Raw genomic sequence first — 22,959 nt, forward strand, 5'->3', positions numbered from 1 at the left:
ATTTGCTGCCGTTGCTCTGTCTGAAAATGACTTCTCTGGGGGAAAAAAGAAATAGAGCTTTATTTGTAGTGGGAGAGATTAGTGCTTGTTGGTATGTGCTTAGTTTTCTGTGACACTTCAGGGAAAGACACGGGTTATTTTGCTCTTGAATTTTATCTGGCAGGAATTTCCCTTGCTACCTAGGCTGTTTTGAGGGAAAGGGAAAATCCAAGTTGAAAAAGCACAAGTGGAGATGTATTATAGCTCTTCTCTCAGTATCTAGTGTTATCAGCCTGCCTTCTCTAAGTGCTTTGTCCTGATTACATATAACCACCCCGCGGTATAGTATTCCCAGATAGGATAAATGCTTCCTGGGGAGAGACGTATTTTGTATTGCTGAAAAGCAGCTGATGAATAAGCAAATAAATCAAAAGCTGGTGTTTAAACTTAATTTGGAAAGGAAAAAAAGCAGCTGTACCTTGTAATCTGCATAGGGATAATTGTATTGTAGGCAATGAGGGATGAGCATGGTCGTGACGACAGATCTCCCTCTGCGGCATGTTGCATGTGGGACCTGCAAACCACGGCGAGGATGGAAACCCTGGCTCTGGGGAGAAGAACCCTCCCTCCTGTGCCTGCCAGATGAGGAAAGCTCCTGTCTGCTCTCAGCTCCTGGCTATTATCACACAGGCCAGGGAGGTGCTGGGCCATCCGCCAGCAGAGGTCAAACACAGGGCAGATCCCGGCCCTGCCATGAGGGCTGTGACTCTCCTTCCTGGCAGTTCCCCCACCTGGTCCTTCCCTGCCATAGAGCAGATCCATGTGGAAGCATTTCTGCTGTGTCCAAGTGGGTGGACTGTGGGAAGGGGGCCTGGGCATGAGGGAGATCTCTGCTTCTACATGGCCTGATGGCAAAGTAGGAGGACAGGGGGAATGCTCCTATAGAGAGTTGAAGACAAGCTCTTCCCAGCACCCAGGTGCTCACAACACCTGGCTGAGTCCACCATGAAGGCTTTTTCTTGAAGATAGAGGGGTTCGAACTAGATGATCTGAAGGTCCTTTCCAACCCAAACCATTCTGTGATTCTATGATTTGATATTTGTGTTCCTTTCTGACAACCTTCCTCCTTCACACACTGCCCTGCTAATAGTTCAGCTGATGTGGGGAAAGGAAAAGCCACAGTAGGACCCTGCTCACCCCAGCATCGTTTCCTGGGGGCTTAACTCACCCCTAGCTTTTAGCTAAGCTGGGTTTGACCACCAGGAGGCCTGGGTTTGCACTACCCAGTTCTGCCCTTCTGCAGATGCCCTTGTTTGTTGTCCCCCTGCAAGCTGGGTCTTCCCCAGAGCAAGCCAGGCAGTTCTGGGGAGAGGCTGGTGCAGGAGGTGGCCAATGGCACCTGGGGAGGAGAAACTACAGGAGCCTGTGGGTTACAGCAGGGACACAGCAGCAGGGCATGGGCAGATGGTCCTGGGATGGGAGTCAGCCCATGCAGAGGAGTCTATACAGGGCCAGGATTTAGGACCAGGGGACTTGCAGGGCTGTGGATGCTGCCCTGTGCCCTCCCCTGTGTCTCCAGATGTGGGGGTAACCAGGGGAAGCGGGTGCAAAGAGAGGTCTCCTTCCAGAGCTGGATGCAGCTCCTAGATGGCTTCTCAGTGTTATTTGCTTTTGCCACTAGATGGTGAAATAAGTAATAAGGGAAAACCCAGCTAGTCTTGCTGCGTTCCGCAGTGTCCTCCCTGCCTGTGAAACCATGCTGATGCGCTCTGATTTTGGGACCCTGGCAATGCAGGCAATTATCCTCTGGACCTTTTATAGAGTTCAGCCTTCAAGAGCTGCTGCTGCAGCCCCAGCTCTTTGATCTTTTTAACTCTACTGCTGCCACCCTGGATTCATGTAGACAAGGAAAGCTGGGTTAAGTGCAAACAGCAAACCTGCCCGGTGCAGGAAAGTTGTCTCCTCCCCTAGCAGCTTGCTGCGGTCTGGTTTCCAAAGGGGGTATATGATCTGCTTCCCCTTTCTCGTGATGTTCTGGACCTGCTGTGAGGACCACACCTTGCCAGTGGGAACTGCAACCTCTAATCCCTGCTTGGCTGCTCTTGTTGTACTCTCTCTTTTCAGAGCTGGTTGCTTTGCTCTGTGCCATGCCAAAGGAGTTTGCTGTGGATGTGCAATGAACCAGAGAGTTACAGCTCACCTGGGGCACCTCTGCCTTTGCAAGAAGGATTGAATGGTTGCTACTGATTGCAGCCCCTGCCCAGAGGTAGCGTCATTGTCAGTCCCAGAGATGGTGAAGGACAGGGAGGGAAAGGGCAGAGACATGCTTGGACCTTACGGAGTGGAACTTGAATGAACGAGCTGCTCCTCAGCTGAGTAATTGAATGTTAACCTCTCCCAGTTGGGAAATTAAATGCTTTAAAGTCAGGCAGCCTCAATTTTGCCTTAAAAGTGGGCCAGCTGCACTGATGAAAGGTAACCTGTTGAGCTGCAGGAACCTGATGGGTTTCATTTAGGGAAGGTTATAAGGAAAGTGAGTGAGGCCCAACCTTTCTCTTCTCTGCCTGCTGGCCTGGCAGCAGCACTACCTGCTTCTCTTCCGAAACGCTGGTTATAAAACCCCTTCTGGCCACTTCTGCACTGCCTCTGCTTGCACTGCAGGCTTGACAGCCACTGGCTTGGCACTGCCTGGAGAGGCTGAGGGTGCAGGCTCCAAGAGCGCGACAGTGCTCTGTCATCACTTGCTGGGCTGTGTTTTGGCTGTGTGATCCCATATGTGTGGAAAAACCCATTGTGGTCTGGTAAAGTGAGGCGGTGAGTCAGACCCCTGAGCGAGGAGCTGATGGGCAGTATGGAAGCTCCTTGTAATGTATTAGGAATGATCCATAGACGGTTTGGGTGTTTTTTATTACCTTTGTTATTGGCTAATTTCAGTGGGATCCATCTCATGAGCTGGCAGGCCGGGAAGCCTGGGGAAGGGAGATGGAGCTGCTCCCCAGCACTGAGGGATGGCCTCAGAGGTGTTTAGGTCTGGCCATGTTGCAGGATGCAGGGAGAAGGAAGGATTCCCAGATAGGGAACTGGATAAAGTAAATAGGACTGCACAAATCACACTCTCCTGCGCTTGGCACAGAGAAGCACATGAGTGTATGTACTCGTGTTAGCTACAGAGAGAAAATGCACATTGCTCTCTCCCTTAGGCATGAAGTGCCTGAGAGACTCAAGGCCAGAAACATGCAGGCAGCTGGAGAGGTTTCTTGCTGTGCATCACTCCTGCAGAGCTCAAATGAACCTTTCATGTTGCAGGGGCCACCAAGCAGAAGCAAAAGAGGGTAAATAATGAATAACCAAACCAGAGGCTCACAGCAGCGCAGCCCCTGAGCCTCCAGCTCACCCCGGCTGCCATGCTATGATCTGTAGCACAGAAACATTTCTTTTGGCTGTTGGTTTAGGGCTGTGCAATCAAACCCGGCAGTTAAAATCCTGCCGAACAGGGCAGGCAACATGAGCAGCAGCTAATGAGGGAAAGCAAGCAGAGCTTTCAGGCTGCCTGCAAAGAAAACCACTGGAGGAGCAGGTGATCACATAGGATCCATCTTGTGCTGGTTTGAGCCAGCTCTCTGCAGCTGGGGGTAGTGAAGAACTGCTGCCATAGGTAATATTCATTGTGCCTCCTTTCCTTCCCCTCTGCACATCTGATAGCACGGCAGCATCCCTGCACGCGAGGGGATTAGGTGCTAGCACAGGCTGCTGCCGCAGCTATCCGCTTCCTGCTGGTTTATTCACACAACTCAGGAAAGTACATCCAGCAGCTGAGCCCAGACAAACTCTGTTGGAAAACACGGATCTGCAGCAGCCTTTGCTGTGAGAGCTGGCAAAAGAGCAAACCTCAGACACGCACGTGCAGCGGCGGATGGGGAAAGGGCAGGCTGTGGGTTTGAATGTGTGTGCAGGAGGAGAAGTGCCTGGGGAGGTCTGAAAGCAGCCAGAGGGGTGGGCAGAGCAGCCACGTTTCTGATGATTGCTTAAAAAATGTATTATTTTTTAAAATACATGGAAAAAATGGATTTTGAAACACCTGCCTGGGAATGCGATGCTGTGCTTGCTGGTTTAGTTTGTATTACTTTGCAGTGGCATCACTGCATCCAGCAGCGCCAGGTTTGCCTGCAGAAGGTCTGTTCCTCTTCCCCTGGTGGCTCCTACAGAGCTTTTCCTCCTGGGGTTAACTCAGTAATGGGAAAAAGCATGTATGTGACTTGGATGCCTCTGCTTGCTGTAGGCCTGGAGGAAAACTGGCCAATGTAATGGTGCCCTGAAGGGTTACTCAGTCAGTAGCCCAGCCGGTGTGACCAGCCGTGGTATTTCAGTGTGTTTGCCCCCAGGGAAGCCCAGTGACTAAAGGAAATGCTCCTGAATGACACCCTGCTTTGATTTATGCAAATACACCTATCAGCGAGATCAGGTACAAGGAGGGCTTCCTGCCATGGATATGCAAATATTGAGATCAGTGCAAGCCACGGATCTCCCAGTACAAAGCAAACTGAGTGCAGTTCATCTCTGGTCACAGAGTACCTGTATGGCTCCAGACCAAAGCTCCCCACTTTGATTGCTTGTGTCAGGTCAGCACAGAGCTTCTACTGAGAAGTAATTTCTGCACCTTGTTCTAGCGGTTGCCCCTTTCATGGGTCCCCCCCAGAGTCTGTGCTGCTAGGATTGAGCTAGCTTTAGGTTTGTCCAGCTTCTATAAGCCTGAACCAGACTGTCCGAAAAGCAAGTCTCTGTCCTTCGGCAGCTCTTGTTGCTTCTTTCCTTGCCAGAATCTCACTGCTCCTCTGGAAATTAATTAATTCCTGGGGCTGCTTGTTTAAAACACACATTTTGTAGCCTTATTACCATAGCGATTCTTTCCAGAGATTATCCCCCCATATGTGATCTGCTCCGTGCTGCGAGCATCTCTGGGCCCTCACGGATGCTTCTCAGCTCCTCCCCGAGAGGCAGCAGGAGAGGGGTGGTCCTGGCTTCCGCCGCACCACTGGAAGCGATGCCGGAGCTGATGGGTGGAATTGATGCATACACATGGAAGCAGCGTGCCTAATGAATGACCCAAACCCAGCCGTAAAGGTCAGGTTGTTTGCGAGGGACACGCTCCGCGTACACACGCTGAACACGGACTCATGGAAAGGGCATCGCTGCCCGCCTGGGACAGCGGCTGGCGGAGGGGGAGCTGTCAGAGGAGGATCGATAGCCTTCAGCCCCGCTCAGCCCCGTGTGCCCGGGCTGATCCCCCTTGCCCTGCGCGGCTCTGCCGAGGAAGCAGGCTGCTTCCCAGGGAAAGGGCAGGCTCCTGCAGCTCAGCCGAGCACGGTGCTGCTGGAGAGCAGGCTGGTTTATGGGCTCTCATCAGGCGCTTGTCGACTGAGTTCAGACGGCAGAGTAACTGGTATCAGAGCTGTCAGCAGCCCGCGACTGAAAGCTGAGCATCTGGATGCAAATGCTGCGGGATTGATTTATGAATTTATTCACTAGCTGTTATTTCCACCCTCCAAAGCTTTTCTCTATGGTCTTCCAGGGGCTACAAAGTCAAGTTTCTTGCCTGATCCCAGGACTCTGGGAGTTGAGGCTTTATCAATATTCTAATTACCATCATGGTATAAACCCACAAAGGCTGCTGTCCTGCAGGACAGGGTTGTCGTGGGAGATCTTAAGGGTCTTTGCCAGCCCTGTTGGTTTCTGACCATTTTTGATCTCAAGACTTAGGCAGATATATGAGGTGACCTGCAGAGGAAATAAAGGGAGACTTGGTGTTAGTGAGTGATAATTGCAGGCAGCTGAGTGCTTCTGGTGTCAGTAAAACCAGAGATGTCATGCACACAAGGATGCACACCAGTGTGAGGCAGGTGCCTTTGATGAGGCAGGTTTTCAGCCTCTCCAAGATGAACACAAAGCCATCCCAGCTTTCTACTGGTGTTTCTGGAACAAAGCTTTTGGCCTTACCTGCTCCCCTTATGCTCTTTGCTGGGACAAAGCTCTGCTGTTGTAATGCGGTGGCTCAGGATGGATGCTGTTGTCTGGTTTTAGCTTCAGGCAGATGGAGGGTGTCCAGCCACAAAAGGAGAGAGAAAATCAAGGACATCTGGTCATGTTTTCCTATTTAAATCTACCCTTTGCCTGTGTTGGGGAACGAACCATCCATCTCTCTGGGTCCTTCCATCAAGGCAGTGACCAAGGGGGCTTCTGCCAGGGGTGATCTCAAGCCCCTGCAGGTCCCATACTGAGGAAGACCCAGTGCTGGGCAGAGCTGTGCATCCTCCTGCAGAGCACACAGGTCCCTGCAACAAGCAGAACACAGGAGATGCTCACAAAGTCCATCGTCTCCTCAACCTACCGCCTGGCCTTGCCATGGGCTCGGGTGAGCCTCTTCACTGTTTGCGCCTCCCCTTGCGGTGGAGTCTATGGTTATACATCACATTTACCCTCTGAGATCTTTTGTGCATGCACGTCGTCACCTTGGGTTTCATTTACAGGTTTTAAGTGACTCCCTACAGATGCCCTTTTCCCAGGCAAGCTGGTGCAGTGGGTCCTGCACTCTCTTGCTCCAACAGTGGGATTCCCCTTCATTTTCCTTCACTCGGCCCTGTGCCTGCCCCAGAGGCTGTGCGCCCTGGCTTCCAGACCCTGTCTCTTCCACTCCAGTTCTCTCTCTCCCAGGCACTGTCACTCCTGCGCCTGGTTTATAACAGTGTGTGGCACAGGGATAAAGATGACAGGGCTTCCTCCATCTCGCAGAGGACATACGTTCATTGGCCCGAGCGTTCAGCACGGAGATTAATTGAGAGCTGCCTGAATCTGGAGCACCGAGTGAGCATCATCAGAGCCGTCTGAAAATGAGGGAGAAGAAACCATGAGCAAGAGGATCAGGGCCAGAGTCTGTGTGCTGCGTGGGTGAGTAGTGTCTACATGCTGAGATCTGACAGCCTTGGGGGCCGGGCGGGCTACCAGGAACGTCACTACTGCTCTTTTGGCATTATAAAGGTCCCACGTTGCTCTTGCAGCCGTGCAGGTGGGTGATGCCAACTGCTGTGCTGCTGGGGATGCTCCCTAAGGCCGGCGCATCCCGTGGGGCAGCTGCCTGCCTGGGCCTGCTGCCTGCATCGCTTCCTGCTGCCCGTGGGGCTGGGGAGAGCCAGCGGGGAGCACGGGGGAGGCAACGAGAAGGGCCCAGGGGCAAGAGTGCGGGATGAGAGCTATGGCCTATGGGATGGGAGCCCGTGTGGGCGCTGCGCGGCTGAGCAGGGTTGACAGCAGGGCTTTGCCCTACCCCGGGCTCCGCTGCCCCATCCCTCCCTCGCGGAGGGCTCCGCCGGTCCGGCGCTGGAGGGAGGCGGGCGGTGGGTGCAGTGATGCGCCGCGGCCAGCAGGTGCCACTGCCCCCCCGTGCTGCCCGGGGCCGCCGCCCGACGCGGCGGCAGCGCGGAGCGGGCAGCGCCCGGCCCCGGGGGTTCCTCCGCCTGTGCCCCGCTGCCACCGGCGCGGACGGGAGCGGGGCCCTGCCCTGCACCCCGCGGGGCCGTCGGGCGAGCGCTGCCCCCGAGAGTTCCGGAGCGCACGGCCGCGCAGCCGGCACCTGCGGCAGAGCCCGTCGGTGCCGCCGGGCACACGCGGGACGCGGCGGCTGCTCTCAGCACCACAGCGCGGACCGGGGATGCCCAGGGGCCCGCGGGCTGCGCAGCGCTGCACGGTGGTTGCACCCCCCCGGACTCAGCCCCTGCCCGCTCGCCCTGCGCACCCACCGGGCTCCGCTGCTCTCCGCTGCCGGTGCGAGCTGTGGGGCAGCGCTGCGAGGGGTCTGGGGTGTGTGTTAGGGTTGAGGGGCTGGGGGCGAGCGGGAGTGCACGGCGCAGGAGGGGCAGAGCGGGGAGCGGGTGCGTGTGTCCGCGAATGAGCCCCGAGCGAGGTGAGTGCGCGGGGGGCGGCGCGGTGCGTGTGTGTGCCTGTGTGTGTGTGTGTGCGCTCACCGGGGGCAGCTCCCCACGTGGGGCTGACGCGGCAGCCCCGGCCTGATCCGGGGCTATAAAGCTGCTCGGCGGCGAGCGGAGCAGAGCAGCCGCCACCGGCTGCAGCCCCAGCTCCGCTCCGTGCCTGTCCGCGCCCCGCTGAGCGGCTCCCGGCGGGCAGCGCCCCAGCATGAGCCGCGGGAGCTCGTACCCCCCCGGCGGCCGCCGCGCAGCTCCGCCCCGGCCAGCGGCGCGGTAGGAGCGCGGAGCCCCGCGGAGCCGGGCGCGGTGCGGGTGGGGCAGGGGGCGAAGGGCGGGCGTCCGCGCAGCCGGGGTTGATGTTTAACCTGGAGCACCCGTTCACCGAGAGGGGCCACTTCTTCTCCTCCATGGAGTACCAGCGGCAGCTGGAGGAGGAGGAGGGCTACCCGACCCTCGGCACCAACGGGACCTTCAATGACAGCGGGGCCGGGCCGGGATGGGGCACACCGTACCTCCTGCACACCACCATCACCCTCATCAGCCTGGCGGGCTTGCTCATGCTCTTCACTGTCTTCGGCAACGTCCTGGTCATCATCGCTGTCTTCACTAGCCGGGCGCTCAAGGCCCCCCAGAACCTCTTCCTGGTGTCCTTAGCCTCAGCTGACATCCTAGTGGCCACACTCGTCATCCCCTTCTCGCTGGCAAATGAGGTGATGGGGTACTGGTACTTCGGCAAAGTCTGGTGTGAGATCTACCTGGCCCTGGATGTGCTGTTCTGCACCTCCTCCATTGTGCATTTGTGTGCCATCAGCCTCGACCGTTACTGGTCCATCACACAAGCCATCGAGTACAACCTCAAGCGTACCCCCCGCCGCATCAAGTGCATCATCTTCATCGTGTGGGTCATCTCGGCCGTCATCTCCTTCCCACCACTCATCTCCATTGAGAAGAAGAGCGGGCAACAGGCTGACCAGGGGGTGGCAGGGTGCAAGATCAATGATGAGAAGTGGTACATCATCTCCTCTTGCATTGGCTCCTTCTTTGCCCCCTGCCTCATCATGATCCTGGTCTACATGCGCATCTACCAGATAGCCAAGAGGCGAACCAGGGTACCACCAAACAAGAGGGCAGAGCGCCCTGAGAAAAAGCAGAACGGCCTGACCGACAAGGAGGACCTGCCAGTCACAGCTCAGCATAACGGGGAGAAGGCAGCAGGAGGTGGCAGTGGGCAGGAGGGAGAGGTCAACGGCATAGACATGGAGGAGACCTCTTCCTCTGAGCACCAGGAGAACAACCAGTGTAAGAAGTTGGAGAAACCACCAAGGGGAAAGACCAAGACTAAGCTGAGCCAGATTAAGCCTGGGGACAGTTTGCCCAGGAAAGTGGAGGAGGAGAGGAACACCAAAGGGTCCCGGTGGAGGGGCAGGCAGAACCGGGAGAAGCGCTTCACCTTCGTGCTTGCGGTGGTCATTGGGGTCTTTGTCATCTGCTGGTTCCCCTTCTTCTTCACCTACACGCTGACGGCTGTCTGCAAGAGCTGCTCCGTGCCTGATACCCTCTTCAAGTTCTTCTTCTGGTTCGGTTACTGCAATAGCTCCTTGAACCCCGTCATCTATACCATTTTCAACCACGACTTCAGACGGGCCTTCAAAAGGATCCTCTGCAGGATAGAGAGGAAAAGAATTGTTTGAAGGACCCTTTGCTATGGGCAGGACTAACTCAAGACTTTCTAGGAGAGCAAGGCACTGCTCTCTGGGGCTGTGCTTGCATGGGATTGTTTCCTTCAGCTCGTGAGCAGGAAGCCTTTAAACCCTGAGATGAGCCTACAGAAGTGCTGGGCAGCAGCAGTGAGGAGCAGCAGGCAAGTGGAAGCCTGAGCCATGGCATTCAGCTTCCCGGGGGAGGACCGCCTTTGACTTGCTTGGTTTGTTCTGTTTTGGGTTTCCTTTTGCCAGAATCTCTCAGTGGATCTTTCCGTGACTGCTCACTTTGACTCTTTAAGGACAAGCAGCGTGCAGCTCCATGAGATGAACAGCAAAGAGGGAGTATGCCACCCCAGAGGTGTTGGCTTTTCCGTTTCGTTGTATCTTTTATTTTCCCCCAGTTCTATATGTAATTAATTTTACCCCCCTTGTAAAATGCAGTGTTGTGTCCTGAATTTGAATGTCTTAATTTTTGTAAGGCAAGCAGCTTTGAAGTCGTGAATGCTTTAATGATCTTGGACACCTGAAAAGTCCCTCTTTTCCCCAAAACCCCCTCACTGAAAACCACTGACCAACTAGAGCCATTCCCCCTACCTATCAGTTTGATAATATTACCAACAGTTTCAGTGTCCTACCTGTTGGGTTTTTTTGGGCTATAAATCTTAGGATCACAGACCTCACTCACCAGCCTGGCTATTTTTGTTGTTATGTCTTTATACTGTACCTGATTCTGTTTGGTTTCTGTGTTGCCTGTGATGTAACGCGACTGAGATTGTAACTGCCTGCTCGTTATTCACTGAAGCAGACCCTGCCCGAGCGGTGGCTTTGCTGTGCAGGCAGGGACATCCCAGGCGATGGAGTGACAGGCAGTTTCCCATGCAACATCAGGCTTGGGACCCAGCCAAGCTCCCCATGAGTTAATCTCGGTTGGTATTATACCACACTGCAACACGGGGGATATGTTTGATGCTAACTTGCTTCCCCCGCCTCCCACTGTAAATAGATAGCATTTCAAAGCAAAGGGCAGGGCTCACGTTATCTCATTTGTATTGATCTGTGATGGTTTAACTCCTGCGGGATTTCCTGCAGGAGAGGAGGGGGTTTGTGTGCAGGGCGGTTCCCTCTTTCCAAGTTAAGGGAGAAGAGTTCAGTTTCTGATCCGCCAGTCTCATCTTCCCTACGAAATACGAAAGCAGCCCTCTTTCAGTCTTACACAGGGCAAAAACTCCAAAATGGGAAACTTCACCGACAGTTTCTCCAGTATTTTCTAGTGTAATTCAGCTTTTTTCCTTCTTTTTTTAAACGTGTAAATATCGTGAGATTGGAGCAGGAGGGAGAGTCGATACTGACTGCTTTTACACTCCTTTCCTGAAATGTCTTTCAGCTCTTTCTGCTAAGATGTAATAACACAGAAATGGACAGAACAAATCTGACATCCATGTGCCATGAGAAATGCCTGGAGAGCATTGAAAGGAAAAGCTTTTGATTCCTCACCATAAATGAGTCTGTAAAACCTTTAAATGTTATGAAAACAGCTTTATCAAGAACTGACGGCCATAGAAATTGTTTGGAGGAAGCAAAGTTTGTCTAAGTCTCGTGTCTAAGATGAGTTTGCCTTCTCTGGTGTCGTGTGGTGCATAGGAAGAGACTTTAAACCCCAACCTTTTTACCTTTGGGAAGTGTTTTGTTGATTTTGCTCTCTCTTACGACTTTGTGATTAACTCCGAGGGTCCCCGGCTGCATCTCGGGACCTGGAGAGCAATGTTTACATTCACTTGCATTTTAAGGATTGAATCCTCAAGAGGTGAGGAAAGCAAATAACCTGTGCTTTAATGTAAACCCAACCCCAAACCACGAGCAGAACTTGCTACAATGGATGATTATTTTTATTAAATAAAAGAGCGTTTACAGATCAAGTGTGAAACCCTCCGCATAATGTTAGCTGCTTTATTCTATTCTATTTTCCAGCTGTTCACCCCTCCTCTGGCAGCTTTGGGCTTGATACGTTCTAAAGAACACACTGGGAAAAGCACTCGTGTTTTCCGAAGGGTGGTGTTACCCCAGGTAGGGAACAATGGCTCCATTCATTGTGCGGTGGCATAATAACAAATGAGTCCTTGGTACTTCTTAGTCCTTATTTTCTTTATCCCCTTTCATGCCCCAGTAAAAGCACTCATGTTTCTTAAAGAGCTCTGTGTTTCAGGGTGTGATTTGCTCCCTGGCCATGCAGCCTGGCACTGTTGCTGGGGATGCCAGGCTGGTGCAGCATTTGCAGCTACCAGGTTGAAAGGTTCTCAATAATTAGGCTGCAGATGGGGTTAGAAATGATTAGGCTGGAAGGGACATTTCTTGGTATATGCAGAAGTGTCCATCCGAGTGGGACTTTGTTTCCAGCCAGATGGGCTCACACCAGTGCTGCCGAGACCCTCCCTGAAGTAGGGTGATGGGGATCCACTGAATGAAGTGCTGCTGCTGTGTAGCTATCTGCCTCCCTGAGGACCACAGGGTCCACTCACCATCAGCTTCAGCTGTGCTGCTTCTTTGCCACAAGTGCCAGGTAGCCCCAGAGGTGGTGGGGGGGACCTGAGGTGCTGATCCTGTGAGTGCTTTAGTGTGTGTTTCATTTTGTCTGGAGCACAGGTAACTCTCTGGGAGCTCTGGCTGTTGGGGTGTTTGGAGCCACGCTACTTCCCTGCTCTGCATCTTGTTTGGTGAGATCAGTGACCAGAGCTCAGTGCTGGAGCTGCTGCTTTCACAGCCCCACTCTGCCGAGGCTGAGGTGGTCAGCAAGCTGGGAGATGGACCAGGGCTGGCAAGCAGCATCGCTGCTGGGTATAGGGCACCCAGTGACGGCCGGGAGATGAATATCTTGGTCACCTCATGATGGCTTTTGCAGGCCAGGAGAACTTGATCCTGCTGTCCATCCTCTGGTCTCAGCTGGCCCTGTTGGCCTGGGAGGGTTTTACAAAGCATACCCCAGCGAGGCATAGGAGATGGTGCCTGGGACAGGAGGTAACCCAGCAGCTATTGGTTACTCTTGCCCCATCCCTCTGGCTGTCTCATGTCCCTGTGGCCAAATGTCTAGTACAGACTGCAGAGTATTTCAGTGGGTTTGGGGCTGGGCACTGGGGCTTTGGTGGGCTTTCGATTGGTGAAGGTTGCACAGCTCAAATGTCTGATTTCTCCCTACTTGCCATCAAAAGTAAAAGGTGCCTAAAACTGCAATTATGCCCCAGGGTTGTGTCCTTCTCAAAACCTCGTGCCCCTGTGGTCAAATAAAATACTCAAGGGTCTGATTTCCGTGGGGGCAATGACTCCCTGCATCTGACACAGCAGAACTGCCTGCCTGTCCTTTGGTAGGTGCCTCCAACCCAGAGGTTGTGCTGCAGTGGGCTTTGCTGGAATGCTCCCTCCGGCCCTGCCGTAACCATGTCCAGCTCTGCTCACCTCTGTGCCTGCTCAATCTCGCTGTGGGGTTGAGCCCCATCACCCTTTCCAGGTCTTGATGTCTGGCTTTTCCCCTTCCCAAATCCTTCCCCTGCAGGAGAAAGCTGCCTCATTGCTCCCAGCTCATTCCCATGCAAATGACGCATTAGGAGATGTAATGAACTTTGGTTGTGTTTTATAACCTTTTATTTTGCAGCTGAAAGGTTAATGGTGCCAGGGCAAGGAGGGAATCTGCCTCCTGGTGGGGTGGGAGCCATCCAGCCTGGCACAGCAGCAGTGGGCAGATGATGCTGCCAGCTCTGCCCTGGAGGGGTTTCTCCATAGCTTTCCTGCATGGGGTGACCCTGCACCCTACACACTGTATAGGGACCCCAGAGGACAGCCCAAAGGGCTCAGGGACGTGCAGGAAGAACCCAGGTGAAGTGGTCTGGTGTGGCAGTGAATGTCCCTGCACAAGCAGCAGGGCTGCCCTTGAAGAGATGGGTATCCTCCTACCTAGGGCTTGTCCCTCACCCCCTCGGTGTGCTGACACATGCATTTATTTTGGTGGAGTTTTGGTCCCCATTCTCTGGCATGGGGAGGACAAGGAGCTTGTTGCACAGAGGAGCTCTCCAAGATGTTCCAGCGAGGGATGGACTCAGCCCGAATTATTCTGCTCACACAGAATGCCATTGTGGGTTTCAGCCCATGTCCACCAGCCGTCCTATGCCGTAAGTACCCCCAGTCACACCCAGCATCCCCAGCCTAGGGGTTGCTGGACCTGGTGCCTTGGGATTTTGCTGTGGGTTGGGTGGCCCTGCTGTTGTCAGCTGACGCTCTTCGGTTTGGTTTATTTTACTTTATTTCTTAATGTTCCCTGTTCTTTCACCACTGGAAAAGTTCAAAGTCTTTTGAGATTGCTCCTTTATTACAGCCAGTGCCTTGGCAGACAGAGCACTTGGAGCTGGCTCACCATCTCTGCTATGGACGTCGCTTTGCAGCTGGTTTCTAGGAACATCTCAGTGACTTGTTAAGTATCTGTAGCTGTGACTGCTGCGCCTTATCCCAAGCTGTAGAAATGAAGAGAGAACTGGGTTAGTGGGGACCCCACCCCCTGTGTTAGCCACTAGTATTCAGTCAGCACACAAATGCTCCAGGACCAGATCCTGACCCCTCTGTGAACAGAAGGGGTTGTAGTCTGAACACTGGGAAGTCCAGGTGAAATTCCAGCTGGGGGTCACACTGCAGGAATGCTGCACAAGGACACGGTGCACTCTCAAATGTCTTCAAGGCTGAGCAGAGGGGATGGTGAACAGGGTTGTGGGGGGCACCATAAAACATGGTTGGTCCCAAGAGGGAGGTTTGTTGCAAGCAGAGGAGAAGGAGACCTGCTGTCAGAAGATGTTGGGAGCTGTTGAATGGAGATGCTGATGCTTGAGCTGGTCACTCAACATCCCTTCCTTCTTGGGGGACCTTCTTGGCCATTTGAGTTGTCTCCTTGGAGGGCTCATTTCCCAAGGAGGACCAACATCTCACACCCGGGTGTATAAGGATGTGAGATAGGTCCCAGCACCCAAATCTGACAAAAATTCACGAGGACAAACCATAAAAGGGAGCAGGAAGGCATCTCCCTTGCTTGAGCATAGGTGTCTGTCAAGAAAGGTATAAACTTGCTGGCTTAAACTGGCTTAAAACTACTTAAGCTGGCTCTAGTTTTGTCTGTTCGTGTGATCCTTAACTCTGTTTTGGCTAAGTTAGGGGACATCATCCATGCTGGCTTGGATCTAAGGTCCCTCTCTCCCTCTGGAGCTCTGAAAGTGGCCAGTAGCAGATTGTAAGGAACATGGAAGAGCAAGGACCCTTCCCTGGAGGCTGGGGGGTCATCAGGCTCTCAGGGATTTCCTGGGACCAGTGGTGCCTTTTGCACTACTGGAGAAATTCCACTGACATGTGTTTCCCTCCAGCGGTGCTCTACAGTGGGAGGTCTGGATGCCTTTCAAACACGTCCTTGAGTCAAACCCCAGCAACTGGGGCTGTGTGAGAGCAATGGGATGAGGGGGTTTTATCAGGAGGTGAGACGAGCTGATCCGAGCATCCCTGCTTTCCTTGCAGTGTTTGCCCTATATTGGTTTGGGCACAATCTGGGGTATGGCGATTGCAGGAGCAGCCTTGAGGTCCTCCAGAGCTGCATGAGCTGCTGTAGGGTTCACTACCAGAGATGAGAAACCCTTGTTTTAAACCAGCTGCTCTGTGGAAGGATTGATTGTTTCTTTGCCGATTGAAACAGTTGTGTTTTGCTGGACTGTGACCTTATGGCCTTCCTCCTGTTTGTTAAATGCTGTCCACAGAAAAGGTGAGCTTCCCACCACTGAACATCTCTGATAATGCCTGCTGAAGGCTGCTTTGCCGTCATCTGCACACATGGAGTTGATGCAAAGCATTCATCTGAAGACTGAAACCTTAAGGTGTTCCTGAAAACTCCCTTGAGTAAAAGAATAGAATAAATGTATAGATAAGTATTTAAGACACCGCATCCAACCTTCTTCCTCCCTGAATCGACTGAGCTTCTGTTTTAGAGCAAAATGCTGAACTCTGGCCTTTTATTACCAGGATCACTTGTGCCCCCAGGAAAATTTGGACAAACTCTTGCGATTGCAGACCCAAACCTGTGGGGTTAAACCCTGAGCTTGCAGGGTTAACCCTAGTTTGGGTTTGCAGCTTGGCTGCTGTGATGCTGATTTACACCCTGGCAGAGCTCACCCTCTCCTAGCATTTATCCCTGCAATCATGGTTCCTGGGTAATCGACTGACAAGGCCTTTTACTGTAAAGCTGAGTTGGTTCTTGGTGTCATGATGCAGGCATTTGACATGAAATGGCTCCTTAGAACAAGGTCTGTCAGAATGAGCTTCCTGTTACTTTAGGCATGGCTTTGCCTGGTGTTTTGCAGCCTTTCCATGGTAGAATCACGGCTCTCTGTGTTCATGAACTCTGCTGTGGCATCGCCCAGAAAGGGCACATTTATAAAGAAGACTCCAAATGCATTATTCATAGAATCATAGAATAGTTTGGGTTGGAAAGGACCTTAAGATCATCCAGTTCCAACCCCCCTGCTGTGGGCAGGGACACCTCACACTAAACCATCCCACACAAGGCTCTGTCCAACCTGGCCTTGAATGCCACCAGGGATGGAGCATTCACAGCCTCCCTGGGCAACCCATTCCAGTGTCTGACCACCCTAACAGGAAAGAATTACCTCCTTATATCCAGTCTAAACTTCCCCTGTTTAAGTTTGAACCCATTACCCCTTGTCCTATTGCTGCAGTCCCTGACGAAGAGTCCCTTCCCAGCATCCCTATAGCACCCCTTCAGATATTGGAAGGCTGCTATGAGGTCTCCATGCATCCTTCTTTTCTCCAGGCTGAACAGCCCCAACTTCCTCAGCCTGTCTTCATACGGGAGGTGCTCCAGTCCCCTGGTCATCCTTGTGGCCTCCTCTGGGCTTGTTCCAGCAGTTCCATGTCCTTTTTATGTTGAGGACACCAGAACTGCACACAATGCTCCAGGTGAGGTCTCACAAGAGCAGAGTAGGGGGGCAGGATCACCTCCTTTGCCCTGCTGGTCACGCTCCTTTTGATGCAGCCCAGGATGCGGTTGGCTTTCTGGGCTGCGAGCGCACACTGCAGCCGGCTCATGTTCATTTTCTCATCGCCCAGCACCCCCAAGTCCTTCTCTGCAGGGCCGCTCTGAATCTCTTCTTTGCCCAGTCTGTAGCTGTGCCTGGGATTGCTCCGACCCAGGTGTAGGACCCTGCACTTGTCATGGTTGAACTTCATAAGGTTGGCATCAGCCCACCTCACAAGCGTGTCAAGGTCCCTCTGGATGGCATCCCTTCCCTCCAGCATATCAACCGGACCATACAGCTTGGTGTCATCGGCAAACTTGCTGAGGGTGCACTCAATCCCACTGTCCATGTCAGTGACAAAGATGTTGAACAAGACCGGTCCCAACACCAATCCCTGAGGGATACCACTCATTACTGGTCTCCAGCCGGACATTGAGCCATTGACAACAACTCTTTGCGTGCGGCCATCCAGCCAGTTCTTTATCCACCAAGTGGTCCACCTATCAAATTGCTGTCTCTCCAATTTAGAGACAAGGATGTGGTGTGGGACAGTGTCAAACGCTTTGCACAAGTCCAGGTAGATGACATCAACTGCTCTGCCCCTGTCCATCAGTTCTGTAGCCCCATCGTAGAAGGCCACCAAATTGGTCAGGCAGGATTTCCCCTTGGTGAAGCCATGCTGGCTGTCACCAAGCACCTTGTTGTTTTTCATGTGCCTTAGCATGCCTTCCAGGAGAATGTGCTCCAAGATTTTGCCAGGCACAGAGGTGAGACTGACTGGTCTGTAATTCCCCGGCTCTTCCATTTTCCCCTTCTTGAAAGTGGGGGTTATTTTTCCCTTTTTCCAGTCGTCGGGAACTTCACCTGACTGCCATGATTGAAGACTGCCATTATTAAGGTTTTCTGTTCCCAAAGAGGTACCTGAAGTAGAGAATACACAACCCAAGTCAACCAAGTCAAAAGAGAGTGGAGTCTCCCCATGGTTAGGGTTTGACCTGTAACCAAAGCACAACCCAAAGATTTAAACTTCAGAGATGTTAAAAGTAGTCCCACATTCATTATTTTCAACACATCTTGTGGCTTTTAAGCCAGCCTCAAAATTTTGTGGGGCTAGAGGTGTTAAAAATGACCAGTTTAAATGGAATAATCTGGTTTACTTACATTGAAATATTTACCATCACAGGGCCTTTGGCTTTACTGTCTCAGGATAATGAAGATACATCTCATACATTTTGAACAGCGGTATAATTACTTCCATCAACACCGGTCAGCGTGTGGGTGAGAGGGCTTTAAAACAGTGCAGCAGAGGAGAAGAAAAGCTAAATGCTGTTCTGCTAAATCAGGCACACACCGAGGAAAACAAGGTAAGTAGTGTTGTATGTAGGGCAGTCTTTCATCACTGTTGGCTCTGCTGGGGCTAATTGGGAAATGTGTTCTGGCTGTATGACTGGTATGAATGGGGTTTGGTCCAAATAGGGTTTTCTGTAGTAAAATAAGATGGTTGTAGTAGCAGATGCAATGGTGGCAGCTGTCTTTATAGCCAAGTGTTAGTTGGCTTAAATCCTTTGCGCTGAAAATGATCTGCTCCTACTGTAGCTGTTGCTCACTGTCCCCAGCGATGCCTGTTACTGGCACAGCCACTTATGCGCCTGGGTTTTATTTCCTGTCACTCAAATAGCTTTTGCTATCACCTAATCACGGATTCCTATTGCTGAGGATGTAACAGTGTCTGGGAGTGGGATGAGGGCACCACTTGTGGGGCTACAAATAAAGTCCATGGAAAATGAGAGGTGATGAAACAGGATGTGGAAGTGGTTGGTATAAACTGGATGATGTTACTGTACAGCTGCAAAAGGATTCAGCCTAAAAGGCTACAGGAGGCCAGCAATCCACCACAGCAATTCCAGCACTGGGAATATAAAGATAGGACCCTCCCCTGTTATTAATTGCTATCTTAATTGGGTTGGTATAAACTGGCATGTTCAAGTTATCAGATGTTTGATGGAAGAGGTGATATTTTTAGCTGTTGTTTATTCAGACCAAGATTTAATTAATATTAAATAGATTAAATATTTGATGAAATAGACTGAAATTAAATATTTAGCTCCCTTTTCCTCCTAGATAGCAGCCCCAGTGGATGTTTATGTGGGCAGTAAAGCTAGAACATCTTCTGAATGTCAGAGAGCATTCAAAGACCAGAGCTGCATGGGAGCATCATGTGTGGATAGGAATTAAATTACTCTGGGCACTTGTCTTTGCCAGCCCACGCGGGAACGTGGTCCTCCTTCCTCTGGGCTTATTCAGCGTATTCACTGGGACTTCAGGTTTTGCTTCAGTGCGGGTTGTCCCTCCTGCTCTCCTGCCACGTTTATCTTCAACTGGGAAATAGGCTTCATGGCGAAGGGTTGTCTCCCATGCTTCTCATTTCCCAGGGCAGTGGGCAGGCAAACAAACTGGAAAGCAAACAGCATTGCTTTATAAAGTGGAGAAGGGTGAGGGGCTTGCCCTGTGCTCAGGAATTCCACATTTGTCCCACTCATTAAAACCCAGTATGCTGAGGATTTAGGACTTAAATCCATTGATGTTAGTTTCCATGCCAGTATCTTTCAGCCTGTGCCTCTGTCATGAAGCATTTGCTTTTGCAATGGGGAAGGAAGGTTAGTGCCTGACTCAGTGAGCCCTGTGGCTGAAGATCAGCTGCTTCATGGATATGTGCAGAAATGAAGCATTTTTGTCAGCCACAGGAGCAGCCTTGAACTGAAGCCGTTGGGAGGCAGCCCCGGCTTCCCTGAGGAAAAGTGGACAGCTTTGGATTGTGAGAGAAGAAGCAAGGAGAAAGGTGATCAATGGCAGTGTGTGAGACATGGCAATACAGTCACAGGTAGCGGAAGAAAATGTGATGTCTGTGTGTAGCAGATGTGCTTGGTCCAGTGCCTTTGCTGGGCTTGTGCCCTGCATAGGTGGTGGTGGCTTAACAGGGGAAGCAAACAGATAATAGAAACTAATGAAGCTGGCATTTCCATCTTTGCCAGGCCTGAGGAAGAAAGCCACAGGAAAACGCAACTCTCAGCCCTCAGCTGTTTGCTTGCAGCACAGTTTGAATAGGCCAGAGATAGAATCATAGGATTGTTTAGGCTGAGAAAGACTTTTAAGGTTGAGACCAACTGCTAGTCTAGCACTGCCAAGTCCACCACTAAGCCACAGCTGTAAGTGCCACATCTGTATGTCTTCTAAAACCTCCAGATAAACCACAGTATCTGGAATTTCAATATGAACTTCAAGTACTTGTCTTGTAAATAGGCACTGACCACTTGGAGCCTGCCCCACTACTTATCATTCTGTTCAGTTTGTGCTGGGAGGATTATTTATCATCTATTCTTTTCCTGTGAAAATGATCTTTGCCTCTCTCTCAGTGGTTCTCTACAACTCTCCTTTGGACAGGGCTTGACTGGTTTTGTAGGTGGTTTATCACCTTTGGAAGTATAATGACCTTGCCCTCTGCCTTTGCCACCCCTTCCACCTGCCCAAGCCTCTTTATGTAGCTGTCAGAAATCAACTGCTTGATGCTGGAGGTTGAAACTTAACTAGAAGTAGTCTTATTGCCAAAATCCACCTGCTGGTGAGTGGAGACTGAGAGAATGAGCCTTGATTTGGTCAAACCAAACATGTGCTTGGAGCTGTGGACCCTGCCTGCTTGTGTGCTGGCAGGGTTTGATCCAGTACCCTATAGAAGAGAGACAAATTAATGTTTTATTTATAAGCCAAATTCAGATACCTTATCAATATTACAGTGTCTTGCTTTATCTATAGGAGCCTGACATTGCTTTATATCCCAGAGTGACAAATCTCTCCTCCTGCAAGAGTAGATACATTTTCATTTGTTAGCATGAGGTTACTCAGCTGAATTATTTAGGATTTTTGATGCAAGTTAAAGCACACTGGATTCGCAGGCAATGGCCAGTTGTGGGTTCCCTCCAGTCTGCTCCTTCTTCTGCTGTCTGGTGTGTCTGACCATGCCTGGTACCAGGCTCAGAGTCATAGCAACTCCGTGTGACTGACACTGGGTCGGACCAGCTCTGTAAAGTTGTCACACATAGAATCATAGAATAGTTAGGGTTGGAAAGGACCTCAAGATCATCCAGCTCCAACCCCCCTGCCATGGACAGGGACACCTCACACTAAACCATCCCACACAAGGCTACATCCAACCTGGCCTTGAACACTGCCAGGGATGGTGCTCTGAGATCATGCATGCCATAGCAATGATCAACGCAGATGGGTGTTCAAAAGGTGAATGAAGAGTAAAAATAGCGCGATGTGCATACCTTGTGAAGGTTGTACGAGCTCACAAGAGGACTTTGAATGGCTGAGGCCAGTTCCCCAGCTGTAGCAAATTGGTAAAGCCCTGTTGAAGACTCTGCTCTTTAAGCCCAGGTCACCAAAGTGGACCATACTTTGTGGAAAGTGGGATAGCAAAGATTGAGGGCTGGTCTGTTGGGGCAAGAAACTGGATTAGACTATTTCCCAAACTCTTTCTCACCTTGAGGTTTTTGATCCTGTGTATGTGCGGAGGGAATTTTGATGGCATGAGTCTCGTTTGGATGCTTGTGTCTCAAATGCAGATCCTCAAAACTGAGTCTCAGAGATGCCTCAGCCCCAGAGCCATGTGGGCAACCCTGGTCACATACCCAGAGGGCTAGTGGTGGATGATGGTGGACACTGCAAGGAGCTGGTCTGGGGATATGTTCCCTTCAGTGCCCAATTTTTAGTGCTTTGTGTTTAGCCTCTGTGCTGGCACTGGCAGTATTTTAGCCAGTGTTTGTTTGGGTTGGGGTATGCTAAACTTGTTTAAAAAGTATGCACGATATCCTAAGCGGGGGGCTTCTAAACAAAAGTATCGTCATAACGGAGCAATATGATCTGTATGTTTAGGCAAGACCTCCCGTTAAGCATGAGGGTAAATCCAATGCTCTAGTTAGCAGCCCGCTTTGGTCTAGTGGCATCTGAAACATTTCAAAAGCAATAGCAGGGTACTGGCTTCTCCTTCTCATCACCTGCAGCATCATCGTGTGGGGATGAAGCTGGTGCAATCCACTCAGAGCGGTAAGTGACTTGCGAAAGGTCGAGTGAAAAAAAAGCCGTGGTAGATTAATAAAAGATGGTTTTAAATAATTCAGCATGGGCCAGTTGATGAAGCTTAACAGGACCAGAAAGCTGATCTCATTCACCTTGGTATAAAGCAGTGCCTGGACAGAGGGTAAATCAGGTCTGTGTTGAGGACTTCTTGGGGGGTCTTGTGCTGTGTGCTTGTGTTTGCTCATCCCCTGGCTAATCCCACCATGGTCCTCAGGGACTGGCTGGGGACAGGGGGTGGGTTTGGTGTGGTGTCTTTAGGGTCAGGAATGGTTTCCCTTTTGATTTCCTGCCCTTCCCTTTGGTTACTGCCAGCAGGAACACAGCCCCAGTGCTAGCAAAGGGCATCCCTGGTCTAGGGTGGTTTCGTGGGGCCACGCTGTCCACAACTGTCCAGAAAGGGCAGGCTGGTGGTGGGGAGGTGAGCCCTGACTTGAGGTTTACCGGGACCCACAGTAATAATCCTTGCTTCGGGCATCCCCAATGCTCACAGCATCACCAGGGGGGGCACCTGCAAATGTGTGGGAAGAGCCAGACCCCAGGGCCTTGCTCTGCTCTCCTGTTCCCATGGCTGCGGGTTGCCTGCAGCTCAGCACCAGCCTATCTGCAGACACCAGCAGCCCATGGGCTTGCCTCTGGATGCTCACCTCTGTGCTATCAAACTGCCTCAAGCTTCATTGCCAGCAGGCAGCAGAGCCCCTGCAGACATCAGGGATGTCTTTTCTCCTGCCAGGCTTTCAGCAGAGCTGAAAACAAGGAAGCAGAGAAAACCCTTCCCAAAGCAGATTTCTGAGGTCCCCCCACAATAATGAAGCTGGAGGGGCAGGACAGCACTTGCAAAGCCAGCCCATGCTGGTGGCTCTCCTTTCCATTTGATGGGTTGCACCAGGCTGTGGGTCTGCATTTTTAACTGTGAGGGATCTATAAGGGCAGACTCCCCATGGTGGTCTTGGGATGCTGCTCCTCTTAATGCATGGGCGTCAATGGCACCATGCAAACACTGGACAAACCCACTGTCACCTATATATGGCCCTCAGATCTGTGCTTCCTCTATTAGGGAAGAGAATTAGGTTGTGACTGTATTTTTGTCTTGTGACACAGAGAAAGGCACATGCAATA

The 22,959-nt window shown here is 51.7% G+C and overlaps 1 protein-coding gene across 1 annotated transcript; it reads left to right on the top strand.

Moving 5' to 3' along the window:
- The first annotated feature begins 8,093 nt into the window (after positions 1 to 8,093).
- On the top strand, positions 8,094 to 11,574 carry ADRA2A (adrenoceptor alpha 2A). The gene has a single exon (XM_065672244.1). The coding sequence runs from the start codon at positions 8,312 to 8,314 to the stop codon at positions 9,644 to 9,646; it is 1,335 nt and encodes a 444-aa protein (XP_065528316.1). The 5' UTR covers positions 8,094 to 8,311; the 3' UTR covers positions 9,647 to 11,574.
- The last annotated feature ends 11,385 nt before the right edge of the window (positions 11,575 to 22,959 follow it).

The sequence above is a fragment of the Lathamus discolor genome, chromosome 3 (assembly GCF_037157495.1).
Source record: "Lathamus discolor isolate bLatDis1 chromosome 3, bLatDis1.hap1, whole genome shotgun sequence".
Lineage (NCBI taxonomy): Eukaryota > Metazoa > Chordata > Aves > Psittaciformes > Psittacidae > Lathamus > Lathamus discolor.